The sequence below is a fragment of the Microchirus variegatus genome (genome assembly GCF_963457635.1).
Source record: "Microchirus variegatus genome assembly, chromosome: 18".
In the NCBI taxonomy this organism is placed as follows: domain Eukaryota; kingdom Metazoa; phylum Chordata; class Actinopteri; order Pleuronectiformes; family Soleidae; genus Microchirus; species Microchirus variegatus.
The window spans coordinates 8,114,020-8,138,688 of record NC_139819.1 but is presented as its reverse complement, the minus strand read 5'-3'; the positions used below and the strand labels follow the sequence as shown (position 1 = coordinate 8,138,688).

Genomic DNA, 24,669 nt, shown 5'->3' with positions numbered 1-24,669 from the left:
GCTGAGGCATATGTTGCGCATCTTTGACTCTGGTTTTGTCTTGCTCGACATGGTCATGCAAATAAAGTTTTTTTCTTATTCTTATTATTGTTGTATAGTTTGCTATAGAGAAGAAACAATTAAAAAGAGTATTTTTTAATCCAAACCTCTTGGGAATAAGTAGACTCATCAGGGATTATGTGCATCTGGATGCGCGTTTCGCACATGAACCAATGAGCGTCCTCTCCCCGCCTCCCTGTCTTCAGTGACGTGGCAGGAGATCCGGACGTGTCATATCCACTCATCTCCTTCTGGACTCAGTTCTCCTTCGTGCATTCTGCAGGTCCAGGTCCTGAGAAAATCGAACTGGATCAGACGATGTGGCTGCTTGTGCTGGCCGGTGTTCTTCACTGCGCCTCGGCCGCAGATGTGGATGTGAACAAACTGGAGGGTTTGGCGAAGGCGCGGGTGGAGGTAAAGTCACACTGATGCTAAAAATACAGTATTTACATAATAACACGACAGCTGTTCTTCGTGCAGCGTTTAAGGCTCACACACACACATAAGTTTATTGACAACTGTGAATGTGAACGTGTGTTAATCTAAGGCGCGAATGCATGAGTTTTCTTTTCTCTCATTGTTGTGCAGCGCATGCGCACAGTGGAGTGTGGGTGAAGCTGTAGTAAACTTCATCTGTATAATATAGCATTTTATGTCACATACAGATGTAATATAATGACATGTATACACACACATTATATGTGTACAGTGAGATGTGTAAATACATGTGTGTGTGTGTGTGTGTGTGTAAATAAAGCTGCCTTGACTTATGTTATTCATGTTATTCTAAAACACAATAATAAAAACCTAGCATCTTAGCTGCTGTGTACTGAGACAACTCAGATTACATGATTTGCATTTTTAGATTTAAATTAGCACCACACGTGATCTCTGCTGCTCCCACAGTAGCAAAGGAGGAGCTTGTGTTTGCATCAGTGTGTTTGTGTTTAAAAAGTTGGTCAATGGATTTCGAACATCACATCTCTATTATTATTTTATTTATTTATATAGTGTTTTAAATTTATTTCATGTTCCTGATTTGGTTTAAGTTTTGCTTTTGTCTTGTACTTCCTGGTGTTTGTTTTTGTTTGTTTTTAGTGAATTTCCTGTTTTATTTTGATACTCTTCTCTCGTCTTGTCATCACTTCCTGGTCCGTTTCTGACTTTTTTGATTACCTGCCACGCCCTAATTAGTTTCACCTGTGTCCTAGTATGATCGATCCATCCATCCATCCGTCCTTCCTTATGTCTAAAGTCTGGCCTGTGGACCAATCACAGCCCACGGTCGGACACATATACAGCCTGCAGCTTCTGATTGTTTTTATTATGCATTATTTATGGCCAGGTACAGACATCCAACTAGTATCATGTGGTATGTCTGAGTTGCATTGCAGTGGAGGGTTCAAATCCCGGCCATGACAGTCTCAGATGTAAACAACTGTAAAATGGTTATAAAACAGGAACTTTTTTTGGCTTCATCGGCCCCAGAGAATCTTCACATTATCAAATGTGGCCCCATTTTAAACAGAGTTTGGACCCCACTGCTGTATTACTCAGCCTTCTGTTCTCTGTCACTAATGCGGAGAACATAACCTCTGAGCCTTTTACTTTGTTCTTGTTTTGTTTAAATCTGCATTCGTTCATACATTCATTTGTTTTACCTGCACCCTGTCCTGCGTGTGTCCTATGTCGTCTCCTGTTCTCCATGTTGATTGTCCGCCCTGCCCTAAGGTGATCCACCTGTGTCTTGTTTGTTCCCAACTCCCTGGTGTTATTGAGTCTCTGTGCTCCACAGTCGTCTTTATTGGTTCATTTGGTTTGTTTGTTCATTTCATGCCACGTACCTGTTCTGTCTGTCGCTGCAGGTTTTTCATGCTCTGGTTCTTCTGTGTTCCTCGTCTTCTCCCTGTCTTTGTTCTCCAATGTTTCCCTTTAAAAAAAATAAAAATAAAATAAAAAAGATTACTTTTTGTTAGTTGGATTCATCAAAATATTCTTTGTTCTCTCTCTCGTATTTTGGCCTTTCACAAATATCCAGTTAATATTGTCCTGAACCGGTAACTTATCTGTGTCACAAACAGACAAATGTGAAGTGTTATTATAGTTTAGTCAAACGATATTAGAATACAAGGTTGCAAAGATTATTTAAATCAACTATCATTGCAATTTTGCTCTCTTTACCCACTATTTTATGTGAAAAATATATAAAAACATAAATATATAATAAATAAGTTACCTGAATTTAGGGCTACAACGATTACTGTATTAACCATCTATCAGTTTGAGTTTTTTCACAAATTTAATCAAGTTTATCTGATTTTTCAGCTTCTTAAATGTGAATATGTTCTGTTATCTTTGCTCCATATAACAAATAAATCATTAAAACTGAATAATTTTTAGTTTGTGGGCGAAACGAGGCATTTGAGAACGTCATTATTGTGCTAGTGCTAGCACTAGCAGCCAGTGCTAGCGTTAGCAGCCAGTGTTAGCTAGAGCTGACCTATGTTTAAACATATTCCTAAATGTTCTCATATGTACATATACAGTATTTTACATCATAGAAATGCAATATACACACAGTACCGACTGTATACTGTATTCAAATGTCTGCATTCCCTAAAACTGTGAGAAGTGAGTTTGGTTTTGATTGTTTGATGAAACTGTGGCCGAGCTCGTGTTTCTGTAAGTCTACTCTCGTCTTTTTCCTTTTTTTTTTTTGTTTGTTTGACAACCTGAGTGGAAACTGCAGGGTTTCACTGACTTGGCAAACGTGGCTGAAGGAAAAGCTACGTTATCTAATGTGGCTATTGTGGCGTTTGAATAGCTGCTGTGTTACACTGGAGGCTCACATTTCCATGAAAAGTGGGTTAATTATCCTTCCCAGAGCATAAAAGGTGCAATGTTGCATAGATACAAGAGAGAAAGAGAGAAAAGTCTTATCCTGACCTGAACTGCACCAAAAACGAAGGAAAGTAATTCCAGATTTTCAAGGTCTTTTCAAGGCACATACATCCTTTTTACAATGTCCCTGAACTCTACAATGTGGGAGGAACACAAAGATGGCAGTTATGTCTAGGAGGGGAGATTAGTCATAAAAACATCAAACAAAATGATGGTGCAGGACGAAAATGAAGAAAAGGGTTATAACAATATCTAGATATTGGAGGATTTGTTGCTAATGTCATGTTGTTTGTGTCTCTCTTCTTTCAGTCATGTGGTGGATGACAGCTGAACCGGCTCAGAGAGGTGAGTTCAGCCTCAGTCACGTGATCGACAGATTCAGACTGAATAATAATCCCTGACAGATGATGAAGAACAAACATCTTTTCACATAATCCCAACAACAGATCCATCACTGAAACCAGACTTTGGAAAAATCAGCTTTAGCTTAATTATTGTGTTTTTGATCATTCTCTGCTAGTTAATAGTATACAAAATACATCACAAATCAAAATACAGTCACAATATCGTCAAGAAAAATCACAAAGATATGTCCTTGTGTTATCTTTATCTTATAATATTTACATTTGGACTAATAAACAGTATCTGATCTTGTCTTATTCTTATCTTATAGCGTTAATCCTCTTCTCTGTCCACAGGTCAAAGCCTTCGTGACCCAGGATATTCCTCTTTAGTATCCTTTCATTCAGCCACATCACTGTTTCTCATTCTGAAATGTACTTCAAACTGTTATTTATATCGATTGCTTTGGGAGAAAAAAAAAGAAGAAGAAAATAAATGATGAACCATGTTCTTTGACTTCCACCACCTCAGCCATAACCTGGTGATGAAGCACATTCCTGGGGCCGACCCTGAGCTTGTCCTCCTGAACCACTACTTTGAAGAGCTGGACGTGAGTCTTATTTGCCGTGTATTTGTTTATTGTGTGTGTTTTTTTTCATACTTCATAGATCATTTCAAACACTAGACTTTGGGGAACAGACATGGGTGAATTGTTGTAAGTATTATTATAAAATTAAAGGGTTTTTGTTGAAATGCATAAAACAGAAGCACTCTTTTTTTATTTACCTGACATATTCAGTTGACATTTAAAAGCTCTCTGGCTTTAGGAACACGTACAACAACATTAATCACTATTTTTAGACACTTTTTGCAGCTTTGTGGTTTTTAAAAATTACATTTTTCCTGTTGAAGTTCCTGTTGAACATTAACTGATCAATTGTTTGGCCCATAAACGATCTAAAATGTCCAAAATGATTCAGTTTGACTGATTTCTTAGTTTATGTGGAGCAAAGAAACCAGAAAATATTCACATTTAAAGGTGCATTATGTAATAAATCTAAAGCAACTGGCCATAAAATCCTCCTAATATGTCACAGAGACTCAGGAATAATGTTCATATAACAAACTGAACTCACCAACAACAACAGTACAGCCAAAATATTTGCATTAAAAAAAATATTTTGCAGACTGCAAATCATGTTTATGTTTTGAAATCATGTTTTGGCATGTGGCGCCACCTACCGCTGTCTACCAATCATTGCAGTGAGTAGAGTCTCAGCTGCCGAGCAACCACGGGTTGCCAGTTACGTCAGAAAACGAAACCTAAAGACCTTGGTAATTTGAATTTGAATGTAGTAACAGTTTTTGGCCACATTCTTACATATGGCACCTTTAAGAAGCGGAAAACTTGTTTTAATTAAGAAACAAAGAACCTCAGACAGATTCATGATTGGTTGGGAGTAATCTAGTACTCGATTAATAATCAATTAACCGTAATTAACGTAGCGTCTCTTTATTTTATCATATCATCGCATTCTTAAACTGTACTTCGCTAAATCTTTTTTTCCCAGACTTTCAAGATTTTCAGACAAAATTCCAGGCTTTTCAGGGTCTTTTGAAACGCAGATACAGAATATTCAATGTCTATGTATTCTCAAAGCTTGTTTTAATTACTAAACAACAGATTCACGTTTGGTTGATGATCAATTCAGCGCTCGATTAAACCGTTGCTGCCCTAATTATTGTTTTTTTTCTGCATTCAAATTAACCCACCGCCTTTTTCCTCCGCAGCGGATTCCCCTCTCGGACATGACCCGCTCTGAGATCAACGAGCTGCTGGGGAAACTGGGCTTTTACAAGAAGGCTCAGCCTGAGGACGAGGTGCCAGAGGAGTTCCGCTTCGCTCCCGCCAAAGACAGCCCGTTTAAAGACGAGCACGCTCACAAAGCATCCACCACTCCTCCTCCACCTCCTCCTGCCGCAGAGGTCACGCGCACTGACCTATAACGCGTCAGCGTGAAGTAGGAATAGGACAGTACCACTCTGTCCCATATCTGCTCCATGACCAGCTGGTTCTTACAGTTGATGACAGAAATGTTTGAAGACCAGCTGTTCAGGGATCAGCTCTTTGGGCCAGGACACAATCTTAGCATCAGTGTGAATTTTCACGTTGTTTTTGTCGTCGTCCGTCCGTCCGTGTGCAGCTCTAAACTCCTCATACACTCCAAATGTGTTATTGTTCTGTGTTGTGTTTTTCTTTCTTTCTTTCATTAGTCACGTGTCCAACCCTGCCGTCGTGATCTCCTTCGTTTCCTCTTGAATTCTCTCGTGTGTAATTTACTTTCCCGCTCGCTGTGAAGCCGAATGAAGCCTCCAGGTTAAAAGTCGTCAGACTGGCCTGAGGCTGATGCCAAACGCTCTGGTGAGTCGGACTGAAACGCACAAGGGGATTCACGGGAAAGGAAAGGGTGGTAAAAAAAAGAGATGAAAATAAAGAAATGTTGGGAAAAAAGCTTGCTGTGTTTTACATCGCGTGTTTTATCTCCTGTACTTAGAGGAGGACCACAAAAACATGAGGGAGTCATCTTTTTCACACTTTGTCGACTGATAGGACCTCCAGATTCCCAAATAATAGGATTTAAATGATTAAGATGTTGATTTTGCATAATATGGGACCTTTAAATTTGCCATATGTAAGAATGTGGCCAAAAACAGTTACTACATTCAAATTCAATATACCGAGGTCTTTTAGGTTTCGTTTTCTGACGTAACTGGCAACCTGTGGTTGCTCGTAAGCTGAGACTCTACTGACTGCAATGATTAGTAGACAGCGGTAGGTGGCGCCACATGCCAAAACATGATTTCAAAACATAAACATGATTTGCAGTCTGCAAAATATTTTTTAATGCAAATATTTTGTCTGTACTGTTATTGTTGGTGAGTTCAGTTTGTTATATGAACATTATTCCTGAGTCTCTGTGACATATTAGGAGGATTTTATGGCCAGTTGCTTTAGATTTATTACATAATGCACCTTTAAGACTTTTTCCAAGACCTTCTCAAAATATTTTAAGACCACTTCAAGCTGTAATCATCAACACATTATTTAACTTACAAAACAGTTTTAGTTTCCAATAAATGTACATTTTCCCATTTTGGAGTTTATTTCCCGCCAGGAGGAGCGAGTTGGCCTGTCCCAAGATGCATAACGTCAAGTCTACGTGCATGGCCAATCTTGCAGGGCGACGTGCCTGCGCATCATTGTTTTTAACAAACGCGGGGAGGAAAATAAATACATTCATGCACACTTTTTGCAGCCAAACACTATGGATAAAATTAAATACCTCATGAAATCACCAGCAAGACTTTTTAAGAGCCTTCATTTCCACAAAATTGATTTATCAACTTTTAATACTTTTTAAGACCCAAAAGTCATTACTTTAAAATTTAGTTGGACCGACTTTGACTTGGTTTCGACATGTATTCGCTTCCCCTAGACTTACGCAGTGTCACATTTATTTCACATAACTTAACACTCATAACACAGAAAGTGAAACGTGACTTTTAAAGTCTTTGTTGACCAGAGAAAAAACACACTGGTCTCTCTGTAGTTGTGAGGACACATAGTTGCCTGACTTTTAACTTGGAATTGCAATTGGAAACAATCCAATAACTTGACACTACCATGTGAGAAAACATCCAGCTCTTGAATTACCAACATTATTACCAGAGTCAGAGTAAGATTATTTACTCCTTCATCCTCCTCGCATATACTTCACACACTGGTATAGTGACATTAGATTAAGATGGAGAGATAAGGTGAATCTAATTATTATTATTACTTTGTCATTTGTCAAAATTACCACCAGAGGAAGCTCACGTACCACAGTTGCCCTAAAGTCTTAGAACTTAACACTAAACAACTTAACTTAACTTACAAGTTTCACGTGTAACAGGAATAACTAAACTACTAAAAAAATAAGAGCAATGATCCGACAAACGCTTCCATTCGTCAAATTGGTTTAATGGTTAATTCACATTTAACTGTGGTGCACAGAAACATGTGTTTGAGCTCTTGTTTACACAGCATTCACTGCTTTACTTGACGGAAGAGTTTGGTTTTTCAGTTGAAAGCAGTGGAGAAAAAAAAACAACATAAATTCTCTATTTCTACTAAAAATTCCTAGACATTTTCCTCAAAAGGAACCTTTAAAATTTTACAAGCACAATAATGATAATAATAATTAAAAAAATCTTTTCGTTGGCTTCATGTACAGTTGAGTTCAGTGATGGTTTTGACTTTGTGTTGAAACTGAAAGCCGGCTTTCATCAGGCCTGTGAACTGACACAAAACATCGTCATGGATGAAGCTTAATGACTTATTTCAAACAAAAATGTTAACGGAAATTATACAGACTTTTACTAAAAAGTAAAATATATATATATATAAAAAAAAAAATTCCATCCAAGCATAAATAAGGAGCTGTGTATTTTTTTTTTCACCGTACAGTCAAGCAGTGATTAAACAAAGTAAGGATACAATTCACTCTGCAAACCACACTGCAAAAAGTAAGAAAACTACAAGTGTTTCTACCTTTAGAATCATCTAAGGATGATTAAATAAAAGCTTAACTGTGTTCTCAGTGTCACAATTACAGTTACAGTTACAATTACTCAGCGCTGTTGAAAACCTCCCTGTGCACATGCATTAAAAAGTAATATAACTGAATTATATAATGAGAGAGAGTTTGGTCAAAATGAAAAAGTACCAAAACGCAGAACAAATAACGCATCACATCCTCAGCAGAGTAGCTTTTTGCAAAAAATACTTAAAATAATTACAAAAGTGTAAATAATTTAAAAAGGGTCCATGTTAAAAATACAGATATTACATATTATATATATATATATATACTGGATAAATATATATATAATACATAATATAAATTATTAAATAGATTTTCTGAGGTGTTTTTAAGTAGCGTTAATGTTTAAATATTACCTGACGGAACGCCTTTAGAGTTTGAAAAAAGACTGTTTTGATTTTTAAAGCTTTTTAAAAAAAAGAAAAGAAAAAGAAAGGTAGAATAACTTTTTTATGACGATAAAAATCTGTGTCCGGAAGAGAAAGTGAAAAGCAATGAAACACCACTGCCAACATAGATAATCTGACACACAAACACACACACATATATACACACACACATCTCCAACTCGTCCACTGGAGACGAATGTCGTCGACGTCGTCGTCGCCGTGGAGACCGAGTGCTCACTGAGCACAGGTCAGAGGTCATAGGGTCGACCCATGGACATCTCGTATCGGCGCAGGTGGTTGACCAGAGACTGCACGTAGGTGAAGACGCATTTGGAGTCGGGCTTGTTGCCCATGATCATCATGTCCTCCACCTCCAGCAAAGGCATGCAGTTGACGCACGTCCTGATTAAGAGGAACAGAAGACAGTGAAAAGTGAGGACCAGGGGGACAAACGGGACAGGAGGGACGACCCGGATTCAGGATTATTTTTGTGATTATTATCCGGAGGGAATAAAGTAAACAACATTCTCATCCATACTTTCTATAGTTCTGTATTATTCGGGCCAACTTTACCCTCAGCCAATTAACGCCATAACCAGTTTGACCCATTATTTTTTTCTCTCCCCCTTTTCCGTTTTTAATTGTGTTCTCTCCTCAACAATTAAAACGGATTTTATCAGTTACAATATCTTGTAAACCTTTTTCCTAATATTCCAACCCGATCTTTGGAATATTTTTGTTTTGTTCATTGATATTTTCTATATAGTTATATCAGTCATTTTATTTCCACCTGTATGTTTAACTTTGAAAACCCCAATAAAAAGACATTAGGACCAGGTTCTGGTCTTCATGTGGACTACTGGTCCTGACAAGGTCAGTGTTCCGCAGCATTTGTAGTGAGTAAGTGAGGAACCCCAACTGTCACAATTAAATGCCTTAACCAACCCTTATCTTAACCCTAAAAACAAGTCTTAACCCTCAAAAGACGCCTTTTTAAGGTTTGACAAACGTCAAATCCTTAGTCCCCCCTTTACCCTTACAGTACTTTAAACACCCCTGCTGTTGTCCTGCTGCTCCAACACACCTGTTTCAAATAAATGGCTTGTTAGCAGAGCTTGATAACGAGCTGATCATTTGAATCAGGTGTGTTGGAGCTAAAAACTAAAATCTAAAAACATACAAAATCCCTTTGAAGTTGTGCACAACTGTTAAAATGTCCTCACAAAAATGGTTTTAAACAAACACTGTTGTCTTCATAGTCTTAATAAAAACACAAACACGAGTCTGTCCGCTTTTTGAAAGGCTCTGTATCAATAAACGGTAACACTTCATAATAAGTACACACTATTAGCATTAGCTAACTTAGCTAATAGTGTGTACTGTATAAACTCAGTGTTGCAGTGTATTTATTTAATATTAATTAAGTTGCTTTAGAATGAATAAGAAGAATGTACTGTACATGCGAGTGCTGCAGAGAATGACCACAGGATGGCGCTATCTCCACATACACTCAGCCTTTTCAACATTTCAACACAAACTAAAGTGTACAGTAACATGAACCACACCATGTTTAACGACTAAATGTCAACAACACAAAATCGTTTTGTTTTTTTTCTTGTTATTTAAGGGAACACTTTAACATCACGGTATGTTTAAAAGGTTTTTACAAGCCCCAGAGCATAAACACCTGTAAATTTGAGCTTTATAAAAAGTCAGTGGACAAATATCCATCCTCTGCTTTGTTTCTTAACGTCGTCTGTTTGAAACGTTGTATACCACAGCTCCTTTAAAGGTGGTGAGCTGACGGTGCCGGCCGCTCATGTCTGCACAAATACACACACACGGACACACAAACACACACATTTTGTACAGCTATCTTAGGTTAAGGGTAAGCTGTCTTCACCGTGGCTGTTTCCACTGGTTTGGTACAGTATTTTTTGGCGTTTCCATTAGGGATAGTACCAAAATAACCGGCCCCAAATGTTCCGTTTTTGGTACCCTGACCTGAACTAAACCTAATTCTACTCTTAAGTCTTAAGCCCTTTTAATGTGGTGAAAGAAAGTGAAGTCCACACACTTTTTGATATTTTAAACCTAAGTAGCTTCAGATTAACCAGAAAATATACAGAAGCAGCCAAAAAAACTGTTCCTATCAGCTGTTAATAACATGTATTTACACCAAGTTGTGTGCATTCATAGTGAGGATACACATAATACCTTACCTTAATTGTTACCCCAACACTCAAACAAAGTCCCCTAAAAGCCCTTTAAAGATCAAAACTACACACACACACACACATACAGGCTACAGGTTAAGAGTGTTTGTGTCAGAACCAAAAGTCTGGTTCCTCACTCGGTTTTCCCCCTCTCTCACCATGGGTTCACGTTTAGGTGGCGTCCTATGACTCTAGGACGAGTTTTTGGTTTTAACCAGGCCATTGGTCACCAGACCCCTGTAGAACTCCTGCAGGTACGTGTACACACATTTCCAGTCCGGCTCCCGCATCTTCACCATGTCGTCCACGTCTAACAGCTGCGGGCAGTCCACTAGTTTCCTGTGGCCACACCCGCCAAGGAGGGGAGAGGAAGGGAAGACCCAAACAGAGAGACACACCAAGGAGAGGACAGGAAGGAGGGTACAGATAAACAGAAGGAAGGAGGACAGAGATAGTGGACAAAGTGTGGGAAAGAGAAGGAAGGAGGAGGAGGAGGAGAAAAACAGATGAAGCCGTGAGCAGCCAAATGTAACAGGTTCATGGTGAAAAGACAGAGACAGAGAGAGAGAGAGACAAAAAACAAACGGCAACATTACATTCTGTGTTCACAAATACATCCATGAGTCGACATGCGTCATGAACATCACGATCCATCACAGTCTGTGGCAAACACATTCAAACACAAGTGTGGCTCGAAAAACAAAACGTTAAATGAGCAGGTGATTTTGGCTCATTTAGCTTTTTTGTTTGTTTGTTGTTGTTTTCTCTCTGTGCATTAAAAGACGTTTGACCATATCATTACAATCAAGTTGTGTCAGATACACACACAAGCCGGTGAGGAACAACAACAACAAGGATTCTGCAAATAAACACAAGATACAAGTATGTAGGGCTGCACAATTATGTGGAAAAGAATGCACTGTGACAAATTCGTACCAATTATGAATCATATTTTATATAAATTCTTTTGCCCGTATTATGCAGCTCTACAAATACATGGTGGAACAAAAAAACACACTCAGTGGGTGCACAGGATGGACGGTCTGTGAATGTGTGTGTGTGCGTGTTGGGATTCCAGATAACAACAAACTGTTGGGGGAGTGATGGGACAGTGCAACACGGAAGGGGTGAAGACAGGGGCTGTGGTTGTGAGAATAAAAACCATGACTATGAATACCAGCAAGGATATATATTATTATTATTATTATTATCCTACTGGTAGCAAGTGAACGCACACACAGGTGAGTGGACGTGGACGTGGGCGCATCACAAGTGAGAATGCCGTGATGCGATGAGAAAGAAAAGAGAAAGGAATAAAGGAATAAAATGGATAAAGGATAAAATGATGAGGAAGGAGCCGACAGCTCTTCTCTTTTATAACCTGTTGCTTGTTTTGGGTTTGTGGGTTCGGAGGCAGGAGTATAAGAGGAGGCTCACTGTTAACACCTGAGAGAGATAAAGCTCGGACATCAGTCGAGGAGCTTCCACGTCCAGGTTCTGGGTCACTTTCTGTACATCGGGCCCAAGTGAAATGTTGTAAAATGAGTGGATTTTACAGAGACAAGGAAAATGAGTTGTTTGGTTTCAGTAGGCGGGTTTCCATCAGCCTGTTTTTACACACATTCTCAATGTGCGTAACATTAAAAGTTGTTACATTCAAGCTTTCACGCTTGAGGAGGTGGTAAAGTTGATTGTTTTGGCAAAAAAAAAAGGACGTTTAGAAATCATGTGACTGAAACTGTACTGGAAAAAAATAGCAGATACAGAGGGAGACGGTAGGTGACAAAGAAAAATTTGCATTTTTTTGACAGAATCTTAGAAAATTCTGTTCAAATCTAAGAAGGAAGGACTATTCAGCCTTGGTTTGACAATAAAGTCTGTTTCCTGCCCAAAAAAAGTCTGTTAAAGCACCCATTTGCAATAATAAAAACATCCAGAATTAGAATTATGGTTAGTTAGGTTACGTTTCCCCCGGACAAAGGCGTCTTTTGTGCGTACTCACTCTGCAGTGCTGAAGGCCACCTCGAAGTTGTGCCTGCGGTTGCTGGGGCTCAGGGAGTCGTAGTCAAAAGCGTCCGGGAAGAAATTGTGCACCAGGGCGCAGAACGCCATGCCATTACTCCAGCTGGATGAGAAGTTTTGAATGTCTACATGCTGAGGGAGAGGAAACGCAGAGCACACATAAAGGCAGTGATCGATACGACGTGGAAACTTGGCCAATATTATCTGAGTCTAACTCGTCTTCTTCAGTTTACTGGCTGACAAAGCATTCAACACACACACACACACACACACATTGGGTTGCTATGGACCGTTGGCTAACCTCGTATCCTCGGGTCTTGGCACGACACCAGTCGAGCAGCATCTGTTTGATGGAGTTGGCGTTGGGTACACCAAAGCTGGTGGAACGCTGCACTTTGTTTACCTTGGCCACTGCCTGATTTCCAGGACTGAAAGAAAAGTCACAATCGTCGTCTTAATATTTACATGCTTTGACTTATACTTCCTTGATAGGACAACCCTCTCTCTGTTTATCCTTACCCGCCTCCTTCCTTCTCCAGCTTCTCTATCATGGCCTTGCGCGCCTGCATGGCAGAAGTCTTGGGCATCGTCTGAGCTCTCATCAGCTCCTTACGTCTCTCCGCCTGTCTTCGCTCCAAGGCGGCCAACCCGCCGTTGCCGCTGCGAGACGACGAGTCATCCTCACGGTCAAAGACACTGAGGCGACATGGAGACGTGTGGGTTAAAATGTGAAAATGCTGGGATTTTTATTTTTTTTATACGCGGTAAAAATGATTATGCCGTTGCTTCATGACCCACCTGCCCACTTTTTTGCTCGCGTTAGAGGAGGAAGAGGAAGATGTGAAGCTGTACGACTTTGACTGGACCGTTCCTCCTGAGACGCAGACAAGATGGTTTCATGTTAAAACTAGCACACACATGATAGTAGAGCAGATTAGCAAAACATAATTGGAAAGAAGTGGAAAGAAGCACCAAAATTTGAATGAATGTACCATTTCCAACTATCTTTTACATCAGAATTTCATTTCCTGGGCTGATTTCAGTGATTTTGGTGTCAAATGATAGGTAAAAAATTCGAATTAATAAACCAGAAATCCTTTTTATATCTCTTTCTGCCATTTATTCATAATATTTTCTAAAATAATGAACAAAAGTTTTATTCGCATTACAGATGTGAATGTGAAAAATGTACATTATAATTGGTTGTAACATTTTGTTTGTTGTATGCCATGCTGTACAAATGATATGTACAGTAGTAAGGATTCAGCTCCTCATAACCTGGAATAAAGTTGTGTTTGTGCATATTTTGTACATTATTTTAGAAAAAATAGAGTAAATGGCAGAAAGAGATATAAAATTTGAAATTTTACCTATCATTTGACGCCAAAATCACTGAAATCGGCCCAGGAAATGACATTCTGATTCTGGAATTCTGGAAATTTACATTTTGAAATTTACGTGGCCAATGGGATTTTTCAAAAGAATGACCCAAGAGGTACATTCAGTCACATGTTGGTGCTTCTTTCCACTTGTGAAAGATTTTCCTGAAAAAAAAAATGCAATAATCTAATCTACGATGAATGATATTGACGATGAAGCGATAACTCACTGTCTGTTTTCTGAACATAACTGGCCTCGACAACAGTGCTCCGTGTTGATCTGTTCCCATCACCTGAACACAAACACAGTCGGTGTCATATTTTATTTTTCTTGTTTGTAACTCTCGAGGATGTCACTATGAATAAAGTTTAAAGTACCAGATTGGGCAAAGCGGTCCGTCTTAGTGACTTGACTGAGGGTGGAGCCGTCTGCCGACTTCTCCACCTTCCTCATCACCACCTCTCCTGCTCCGAGCCCTGTGCGAGTTTTCTGTGATCGGTCTTCCCTCTGCTGCCGCAGCTCCTGCAGACGTGTCTCGCGCTCCTTTTCTCTCTGATCTGTGGGTGGAGGAGATAATAAGTTAGAAGAAAGGACAGGAGAGGAGAGGAGGGGATGAGGATGTGGATGTGGATGTGGATGACATCAGTGGAAAAAGAGGAGGAGGTCAAACAAAGAGGTCTTAAACAAACTGACAGCACCTCGTCGGACTGCCGCAAAGATAGATTAGAACGGAGCATCCAAATTTGAGGCGATGCATTTCAGCATTCTTTCCATGGCACTGTTAATTTATCTGAACACACACACACAGACAACAGTAGGTGAAAGAGTCGCAGCCCAGTCACAGCTTTCAAGTAGAAATGCACAAACAAAACAGATGAAAGAGGCCCGTGCCAGGTTCTGCATCGTCAGAATACACTGTTAACCTGAGGCGTACACACACACTTTAACATACCAAGCAGTGTTTATCTTAAACACACATAAGATTCTGTATTTAATTGTATCTCCTGTATCTGAGGAAGCACTTAAGACAGTGTCATTGATACCAAACTATATGCTTAATGTGGTGGATGTTCTAGTAGTGATGTTGAAGCACTCACACACACCACAAAAAACAAAAAAAAAACAGGATTCATGCACGTTAACAGAGCTGCTCATCCTCCGCTAGGGCTGTCACTTTTTTTTATCCCAAATTCAGATATCTGTAACCTTGGATGACCTCCAGAAGAATAAGTCATTTTTGCTGTGAAAATGGAGGATAAACAAGCCACAACAAAAAATCTGAAAAATGTTGTACCTCTTAGCTTAGCTGATAGTCCACCTGAGTAATAATAACAAATAATCCTGTCATGTTTGTGTCTTGTAATATTTGTTCAAACTCGATTTCTAAGAAAAAGTGACAACCCTGTCATCCGCTGCAGAGGTCAGAGGATGTTGTTAAAAACATGTTGTTAAAAACTGTTTGAATTGTTGTGGTTTGACATCGACGGGATGGTGATGCACAACAAGACAAACGCAGGCAACTATCAGTCGTCAAAGCAAACTGCACACCAACCCGTCCTACCTATTTCCTCTTGAGTACATCCGAGCTTGGCCTCTGAGGGCAGAATTAATTGTTTACATTTAATAAACAAATAATGTTTTCTGGTGTTTTTCTGCAGCAGAAATCATGATGCTGCTCTTACCTCTCTTTCTCTTGCGAAGGTCTCTCATGGCTGCACGGATCAACTTCCTCTCCTCAAAGTCTTTGCACTCATCGAGCTGTGGAAGGACACACAAACACATGAGTGGTCAATTCCTCGGCTCGACACGGCTCCACTGACACTGAGCTGTCTGCACAACTAATGCTGCCGTGTTCTTGAGGTGCTTTTAACTGTAAATCACGATCAACGTCATCATCAAGTACCATTTTGTCGAGGAGCTCTTCGTCCTCGATGGCAGCCAGCTGCTCGGCACTCAGTTTTCCCGAGCGCTCCTCCAGTTTGGCCGGAGTGCTGGAGCCATTGTGAAAGGCTGGGACTTGAGAAGTCACCTGAACAGACGAAGATCCAGATGAAAACACCGACTCAGACGCCGTCACAGGCTCCGTCTCGATCTGCAGGGAGAAAAAAAAAAACGTACACAGCGTGAGCACGAGCACACGGACAAAGATGTGTTGAAACAAACTGACACATTAGACAGACGTGTGTATTGGCAACCTCTCGCTTTGGTTCTGAATAACAACTTTATAAAAACCGGAAGGAGGGTTTTAAAACCTTCACTGAAGCGCACCGACATTTAGGACATAATAGCTACAATTTCTTCCATCCTCTCTACCCTTCAGTCATGCACCAGTGATCAAAAAACACACAGAGAAACCCCTGCCAAGTTACCATTCACTTAGTTCACTCAATGATACCAAGCTGCTGTGAAGAGTGACTTTATGTGACAGGAATGGTAAACCACTTTGAATGTGCAATGGGAACGATGCATTAGCAGATAAAAACCCATCCTTTCTGACATGTAGACCTTAAAGAGACCGAGGATGGAGAGAACTATGAGGACATTAGAGGGTTGTTAAGGTTGCAATGCAGCTTTACATTGGGTTTTATCCCTTTTTGTAGCTGTACTTAATACAGGTTTTGCGATGAATCACTGTGTGTGTACATTACTGCATTTTCTTGTGTTAATCAAACTGCCTAAATGCTACAAAAGCCTCTAAAATGAAATAAATAAAACCCAGTTAAAGAGCTGCATATTGGGATGGACAATAAATCCAATCGAAAACACCTAATAAAATGCCAAATAAAAACAGACTATAGGCTTTCATCATCATGACATCAGTGCTTTTGTTGGTTTCACTCAAACAGTCCAACGTCTCAATTTCCACGCCATCCACCCTATTGACTCTCCTCTGCAGCCTGGACAGATCGCACCAGAGAGGGGACACAGTGTGATCACGGGTGGCCCACTGGTTTCAAAGCTCACCCATGGGACGGGCCTGACTGAGAGACACTTGACCGACCAGGAATGTTTTGGGACACAACAGAAACGCTAGCCAAACAAAGCGGCTATGAGTCAGACCACGAGGGAATTTGTGTGGGGTGAGAAATCCCAGTTATGAATAATTCACCCGAGTCACTGTGGCACAAAAGTGTTTTTTCATTATTTTGGTCCTCTAATGGAACAAGGGCATCAAACACAAACATGGAGTTTGTTATTGGGGAGCAAATATGCCTTAATATGACAGCACATGTGCCCTGATCCTGTTCAATGACCTCCTTGTTCTAGGAACAAATAAGTAAAACCTTTTCATTCTGAATAGATAAAAAGTAATATGATATTTTTTGTATCGACTCAGCAGGGCATTTGCTCACTGACACACATATACACACACACAATCTCAAGTGCAAGCCAGGGCACAATTGGAAACGCATGCCGTTACCAGATTAGAACAATGTCCGTGACAGAATGCACTGAAGACTTCCACATAAACACAATCTGAGTGACAGAGATGGTCACAACGTGGGATTAAAACCAACACAGTTATGGAGGACGGAACATTAGGTCAATAGGTTTGTGAGTGGAAGTGTCACGTGTCACTGTGTGGTATGACGGTCATGCAACCATCTAATCTGAAGGGTTAACCATTCTTCAGAGATCAGTACCTCACTGTCGTTACAAGAAAAGTTCGCTATCAGCGAGGGGGCAGAGAGGGAGCGACATGTGGCAAAGGTGGGTGGATGAGCGATCGGTGAAGGTTCTGGCTTCTTCCGAGGTGAGCTTTTCTCTGTCGTGTCCTGGGAGCGTGACATATTTTCCAGAAGTACACTTGTTGGAGTGTACACAGGAGTGCAGGATGATGTGTCACACTGTGCTTCAAGTATGCTCTCCTGGGTAGAGCAGCCTGGAGGATCACTGGATAAAGTGATAGATTGACGTGATGATGATGATGATGATGTTTGGGTTTCACAAAGAGCTGAAGATGGTCCTTCATTGCTGGACTGTACATGGAGAGAAGGATCAGCCAGCCCCATCATCTGACACAGAACCTCCACCTGCCTCACTAGCTTTTCTTGCTGAACCTTCAGCATCAGGTTCTCCTCCTGCAGCCTGACGATAACTTCAGCCAGAGGAGACACCCGAGCTGCTGCCTCATCTAGACGGGCAAACACTCGCTTCCCAAAGGCCTGCAGGTCACTGTGGACCTCTCCAACTGCACATCGTAATGTTCTCTCGAATTTCCTCTCGAGGAACTGCTCCTGTTGGTTTTCCTCTTCCTCCTGAGCGAGCAGATCACCGATCACCTCCTCCAGACCGGACTCTGCACATGCGGCATCTGGGCTGCCCAACGCCTCTGCTACCTGTGAGGCCGGAGGGAATTCCAGGTTGACTCCAGGCATGGCTGCTCGACTAACTGCCCACACTTAATCCTCAGAGATGTCCCAAAAACTTTAAGCTGCGTGTGAGACGAGACAAAACAGTGGCCTTCTCCCATCAGAGACCTTTCAGAGACAATGCATGGTCTTTATACCCCCAAGCAAATCTCCACTCTTTACCAGCCAACTCCATGAGCCAATGAGCATGTAAAGAAATCCTCTTTCCCAAGCAGCAGTGGCTCCACCCACTTATTTCCAGGTGCTGCAGACATGTCTATGTGTCTCCTGCCCTGCCATTATTCCACTGAGGGTCAGTCCTGGGGCACCAGTGGAGCCTGGAGGGGCAGTGGTTGTGACAACATTGTAAACCCCTCCCTTTTTTGCTTTTATTTTGAGCCCTTGTCCTTCACACCTCGACTGGCAGGCAACGATGGATTTAGATGGAGCTCTATGCCAGGGCCGACTTAAAAAGAGTTACGCGTTTGTGCTTCACTCCTCTTATAATTGCCTCTTAAAAGTCACACCTAATCAGGTCAGACGTGCTGCATGACTGTGATTCAAGGCAGATCTCCAGGAGGAAATAACGCTCCATGAAGGACAGATTGTTTAGGGGGGGCCATGATGGAGCAGATTGTGAGCCAGTGAGGAAGAGCAGAACCCATTTCCTCACAACAGGAAGGATCAGCGCAGTCCGTCCAAGATTTTTGATTAAGGCTTACTTACTGACAAAGCGCCAGGAGCCGAGCTGCTGCTCATGCAGTTGCTTCAAGGGCTTTTGTCATAAATTAAAGACACTGCTGAGCAAAAAGTCTGTGCGTGCATGCGTTTCATAAAGTAAGAAGGTCAAGTAGATCTTTTAAATGCGCACTAAAGAGTTTACTGGTAGATTTCAGTCCATGTAAAAATCAACTTGTAATGAAAATACTTTCTGTAAACAAAGTCTGATTGGAAGTAAAAGGCTACACATGAAAAATATTAGACCCTAATTATCTGGACTGGCATTCATTAAAAAAAACAATCTTCATCTTCAGTTTACAGAGTGGTGTAAAAACCTGCATGGTTACATCTGTGACACACGTAAACTGGCTCAGTGAGAGCATGTGTCACGAGATCAGTGCCGTTAACAATAGGGACCTTATTCCTCTCCATGACAGTAAGGCGATCAGTCAGCGGCTGAGGCTGCGTGTCCACGTTCATATGGCAGAGCTTATGTAGTGGTGGTGTGACCCCGGGGCCCAGGCCTCTGTGACAAAGGCACAAACATCGACTGTCGTGTCATCACCGTGGTTACAGAACGAAGACATAATTTGTATTGTGTTAGAGGCTGAACGTTAGCCGGTTGGCATGAGCCTAAAAACGGAGACGAGCCAGAGCAGCTGTGATCACATGGAGCAGACGCCATCCATGATGAGCTGCTGGTCACCTGTTTGTAGTCGAGTCTCAGCACTGCACTGAAACACTGAGAATTTCCTCTTACTGCGTCTTAAAGTCAGATCAGGTCACTTCATCTTGGCTTTATAATAAATAACACGTAGGAAGTAGGGTGGCTTTTGTTGTTTTACATTCTTTCCGTTGTTTTCTTTAGCTAAAAGGTTTTTTTTCTCCGTTGAATGTCCCGTTGGGATTTTATAGGCAGCCCGCTGCGCAAACCTGATGCTATCCGAGTATCAACATGTTTTATTGGAATTAAAAAATGACAAAAAAGGAAGGAAACGCTGAAGTTGGACCACCAAGAAGAATCCTCGACCACCCAAACAGATCAGAAAGGAACCGCCGTGGTCAATATAAGTAAAAGCTACACTTACACCACATACTTGTCATGATATAATGAATATATACACATCATATAAAAAAGATATAGGAAGGCTTTTTACTTTAACATGAATTTTCCATGTCACCACTAGCTTTTGCCTTAAAAAATAAATCAGTAACACAACTTCACCTGTAGACCGAGTGCCTTACTTTTCCATGATTGTCTGCAGTATTTACACCAACCAGGAGTGGGATTTTATGTGCATGTATTTTAACCTGCACCGCTAAAGACCACCTGTTGGTTTCAGCTGGGCTCCTGCAGTGCTTCCTTCCACTCTTGTAAATTACTCACACACACAGCGAGGTTGTAGGGTACACATGTCCAAAAAAAAAAAAAACTTTTAACAGGTGCAGAGAAATCTGCACAGTGAGGCAGGGAAGCAGGAGTTTGGCAAATCTGGTAGGATCTGTGTCAAGACTTACTAACTGGAACTCTGGTACATCAGTGGAGGTATTAATGTTGAGCTTGTGTGTGTGTGACAGAGTCTATGGTGCAATCACAGTGTCATGTCTATTGTTCTGCAGCCAGTGTTAAGGCCTGTGGTTTACTCCTGATCCACAGCAACTGTGAATAACATACACTACCGTTCAAACGTTTGGGGTCACTTAGAAATGTCCTTATTTTTTGAAGGAAAAGCACTTTTTTCAATTAATATAACATTAAATTAATCAGAAACACACTGTATATATTGTTAATGTGGTAAACGACTATTCTAGCTGCAAACGTTTGGTTTTTAATGAATATGTACATAGGTGTATAGAGGCACCATTTCCAGCAACCATCTCTCCAGTGTTCTAATGGTACACTGTGTTTGCTAATCACGTTAGAAGACTATTGAATGATTAGAATTAGAATAAAAATCATTATTTCTAATCTTGTCAATGTCTTGAATATATTTTCTATTCATTTTGCAACTCTTGATGAATAAAAGTGCAAGTTTTAATTGAAAACACAACATAAATTGTATAGATTACCCCAAACTTTTGAACAGTAGTGCATATTATAGTAACAATATTATATTAAAAAAAAAGAAAAAAAAGTACAACTAATGACAAGAAGCAGCGTTACTTTGCTGGTTGGTAGCTGTAGTAAAAAACTGTGAAATGCATGTATTTTCTAAAAAAAAAAAAAAATTAGTAATATCATCATACATATTAGCACTCACCCAAAGACATTACCTGCATGTTGTTATAATAATGTGTTCCCTGCACTCTGCTCAGTCAAATATAATCCTCATCTCCTGCTGAATCTTTTTTTGCAAATCTGTGATCCTGTCAGGAAGAAGCTGCTGCAGTGTCTTTAGTCTGTGTCTCACTGAGGATCTTACTGAGGGGAGACCATCTCATCCCAACACCTTAAATCCTCCTCGCAGCCTCCTCCCAGCCCTAATTAACCATGCTCCTTGATCCCATAAGCAAGTTAGTGCGGCGCTTGACACAGAGGGTGGAACGCTCGGTCATGAAAGAGAAAACAGGGACACCATGTCTCTTCTCCTCACTCTCAATCCCCTACTCTCCATCCATGAAGACACTTCCTTTAATGGAGGAGCAAGTGGGTTAAGGAATGCAGCAAAAGGGAGTTTAGCTGTTCTTTCCCCTGAGGTCACTTTGAGATGGGACAGGAGTGGTTTTTGACAGCATTCACTTTCCTGCCATTAGCAAAAAAGACTTTTCAGCCAATCAGAGTGGCACAAAGATTTGCCTATTCCACTTTTGGCTCTGTCCAAGTGACGAAGAACTCGCGCAAACATGAGTCATTAATGCAGCTGGACAGTAATTAGCGTGGATATAGAAAGACAGGTGTGATTTGGGAAACATTTCCCAGATAAATCTCAGTGGGCACGATCTGCCGAGAGAAAAACGAGGAATGCCCAGAGCACCTCCCTCTCGCTCCCTCTCCCTCTCTCCTTCACATACCCTACAAGGACAGATGTGACTGGCTACCCTCGCCGTGTTTGATAAACACTGTGCTTCCCCTCCCCTCCCTCCCTTTTCTCACACTCCCGTCTGCCTTTCATTGTCCTGACTTGCAGGCGTTTCAGACCTTTATAGGTGATTGCTAAGACAAGAGACGCAGTAAAAACTCTGCAGGAATTCAACTGTATAAGACCGAAATCAAATGCTCGAGGAAAGCAAAGCACTCATCGTTAATGCAAAAGGACAAGGAAAGAGATTTATGTTTGACTCATTTAGCCGCGTTTCATTGGAGCTTCATTCTTGTGATCTATTCCCCAAAAAGATTCTCTGAGGAATGAACTTACCTTGATGGAGGATCCAGAGGAGAAGCTGGATGACGGGATCTTGAAGGGAGTTGCTCTCAGACCGAGGGTCAACTCTGAAACAGACAAAACAAATCCAAATATTTACTTGACAGATAAAATAATAGCCTTTTTATTGATTTAATCCACAACTGTGGGATGAATAAAAGGTCAAGAAAGGCTCCGAGCAGCCATATGCATGTGCATGGCTTTATGCTGTGGCTTGTTGGTAGCCATTAGTCAGTTATATAAGCTGCCACCATGTCATAAACAACAGAGAACTCATGTCTAATGAGAGATACGTGGAAATGTGTACATGAGGCCACCTCTTCATTCCCCTCCAAGAGTGCACACACAAAGTTCCTCGTGACCTGCTGCTGCTGCATTCCCTCTCCACACGTGTGCATGCGTGCATACGCACATATATACAAGCTTTATAATAAAATACAGGCCTGATGCACACTGATACAGCTGGGTGTAATTTAAGAGTCTTGCTAGGTGCTTCTGAGAGAATCTGGATACACAACTGAAGCCTGCTCTCAATCAGAAGGGAAGACGTCAGTGCAGGTTTCCCAAAAAAGGAGCCAAAACCATTAAAGCAAGAAGAGCTGAAAAGAAACTTTATCAAGTCTTGTAAAGGAGTCCAGTGGGGCTGCCAGAATCTGTCCTGGAGGGGAGGGTGTGGTGGGGGGGGGATTAGGGGGTTGAAGGAAGTGGGGTGGTTGTAAGGGGTGAGGAGGCTATAATCGTACAGGTTCAGCTCGAGTCTTAAATAAACTGTTTGGGTTGGAGGTCCCGGTTGTATGGGAAGAGCTGAAACTTAAGACGTCTTGTTTGGACAGAGCGTAAAAGCAGCTGTAGCAGCTTTGCTTCTGAAATAGACTCCGATTCATTCGTTTCAAAAGTTCATACGATTGATAAATTCATGCTGTCATTGTTTGGATTAGAGGTTCTGTACGGAGAATGTACATTAGATTAGAAGATTACATGCTTGGAGAGTGGCCCACTGCAGTTTTAAGTTTTAGTATAAAGACGTCCATACCATCTATGGATACAGACGACAGGGTAGTGCTTTATTTTAAAAGCAATATTCAGGTGAGCAGATGATGCACATGCAGCATCACTCATTCATTCAGCAGCGCTGCTAGAATTTAACACCATCATTAATATCAATGAGCCACTAATGATTACGACTCCTGATTTTGCACAAGTCAGCACCAAAAGCTGCGAATTAAGGTCGTTTCATTTAAAACTATTTGCACTTGAATGTCTTTGCATGCTCGTGGACACTGGAGCAACAGCACCACTGCTGAAATCTAGGCAAAACATTGTGTGATCTATTGTAGGACAATCATATTATTATTCACTAAAATATTCATCAGGAGAATAGGGACCTCATCTCATATTCCCTGTGCCTATTTTTGCTTTAAAGAGAACACCATGTTTAATCAGTTATTTTAATTTATTACATGTAGTGTAAGCTGCACAGTAAATATATGTATTAAAACAAAAATGATTGTCTTGCAGCAAAAAGACAGAGTTTGTGACCCGGTCAGAACAAGGACCTTTCTGCAGGGAATTTGCATGTTCTGTGGGCTTCCTCCCACAGTCCAAAAGCATGTAGCACTCTACTCTAAATTGACAGTCGGTGTGAGTGTGTGAGTGAATGGTTATTTGTCCCTATGTGTCGGTCCTGCATTGGACTGGTGATCTGTCCAGGGTGTACACCACCTTTTTGCCCTGTGTCAGCTGGGATTGGCACCAGCAACCCCACGACCCTCATGTGGAGGATGACGCGGTAAACAATGGATGGTATGGATGGATGTGTGTGTAAAGAGGCTTATTTAACTGTACAGTGCTGCATCAGTGTGACTATTCATCCTGGCCTAAGACTGTTGTTTCCTTTGTCCTGATATCATTTCTGCTGTTGACTGTTGACCTCAGCCCCTCCACTCTGGGACAACATACCCACGTTACAACAAATACCCTTCAGTACAATCATGCTGTTTCTCATTCAGCTCCAACATCTATGCCCACTCATCCATGCACAAAAACCCTCGTCATCGTCCCACTTCTGACTGACTCACTGCTCACAGTGATCTCCGATAATGACTGGGATTGTGTCATGATACAAGATATTCTCAAGGAAAGAAATCAGGTGGATGAATGAGGATTTATGCTTCAGAAACACAGCAGGCAGCAGCTTTCTGCATCAGTTTTAAACATAAATGCAAACACATTTTATGTATTAAAAAAACGTACTGCAGTAAAGTCAGAAATGTGCTTCAAACAAAAACATAGTGCACAAC

General features: G+C 41.0%; 2 protein-coding genes across 2 annotated transcripts in view; one reads left to right on the top strand and one right to left on the bottom strand.

Moving 5' to 3' along the window:
- Positions 1-337: 337 nt before the first annotated feature.
- On the top strand, positions 338-5,717 carry selenom (selenoprotein M). The gene is made up of 5 exons (XM_083904994.1): positions 338-453; positions 3,250-3,285; positions 3,639-3,673; positions 3,814-3,892; positions 5,074-5,717. Exons 1-5 carry the CDS (start codon positions 358-360, stop codon positions 5,287-5,289), a joined length of 462 nt encoding a protein of 153 aa, XP_083761120.1. The 5' UTR covers positions 338-357; the 3' UTR covers positions 5,290-5,717.
- A 2,631-nt stretch (positions 5,718-8,348) lies between these two features.
- smtnb (smoothelin b) overlaps positions 8,349-24,669 on the bottom strand; it is a gene marked incomplete at its 5' end in the record, with an annotated part of 52,583 nt that continues 36,262 nt past the window's right edge. The window contains 11 exons of the mRNA XM_083905326.1: positions 8,349-8,719; positions 12,536-12,687; positions 12,857-12,983; positions 13,075-13,251; positions 13,354-13,429; positions 14,165-14,227; positions 14,313-14,492; positions 15,488-15,529; positions 15,618-15,693; positions 15,839-16,027; positions 22,364-22,437. Coding sequence (XP_083761452.1) covers positions 8,566-8,719; positions 12,536-12,687; positions 12,857-12,983; positions 13,075-13,251; positions 13,354-13,429; positions 14,165-14,227; positions 14,313-14,492; positions 15,488-15,529; positions 15,618-15,693; positions 15,839-16,027; positions 22,364-22,437 — 1,310 coding nt within the window. The 3' untranslated portion in view covers positions 8,349-8,565. The remainder of the gene's footprint in view (positions 8,720-12,535; positions 12,688-12,856; positions 12,984-13,074; positions 13,252-13,353; positions 13,430-14,164; positions 14,228-14,312; positions 14,493-15,487; positions 15,530-15,617; positions 15,694-15,838; positions 16,028-22,363; positions 22,438-24,669) is intronic.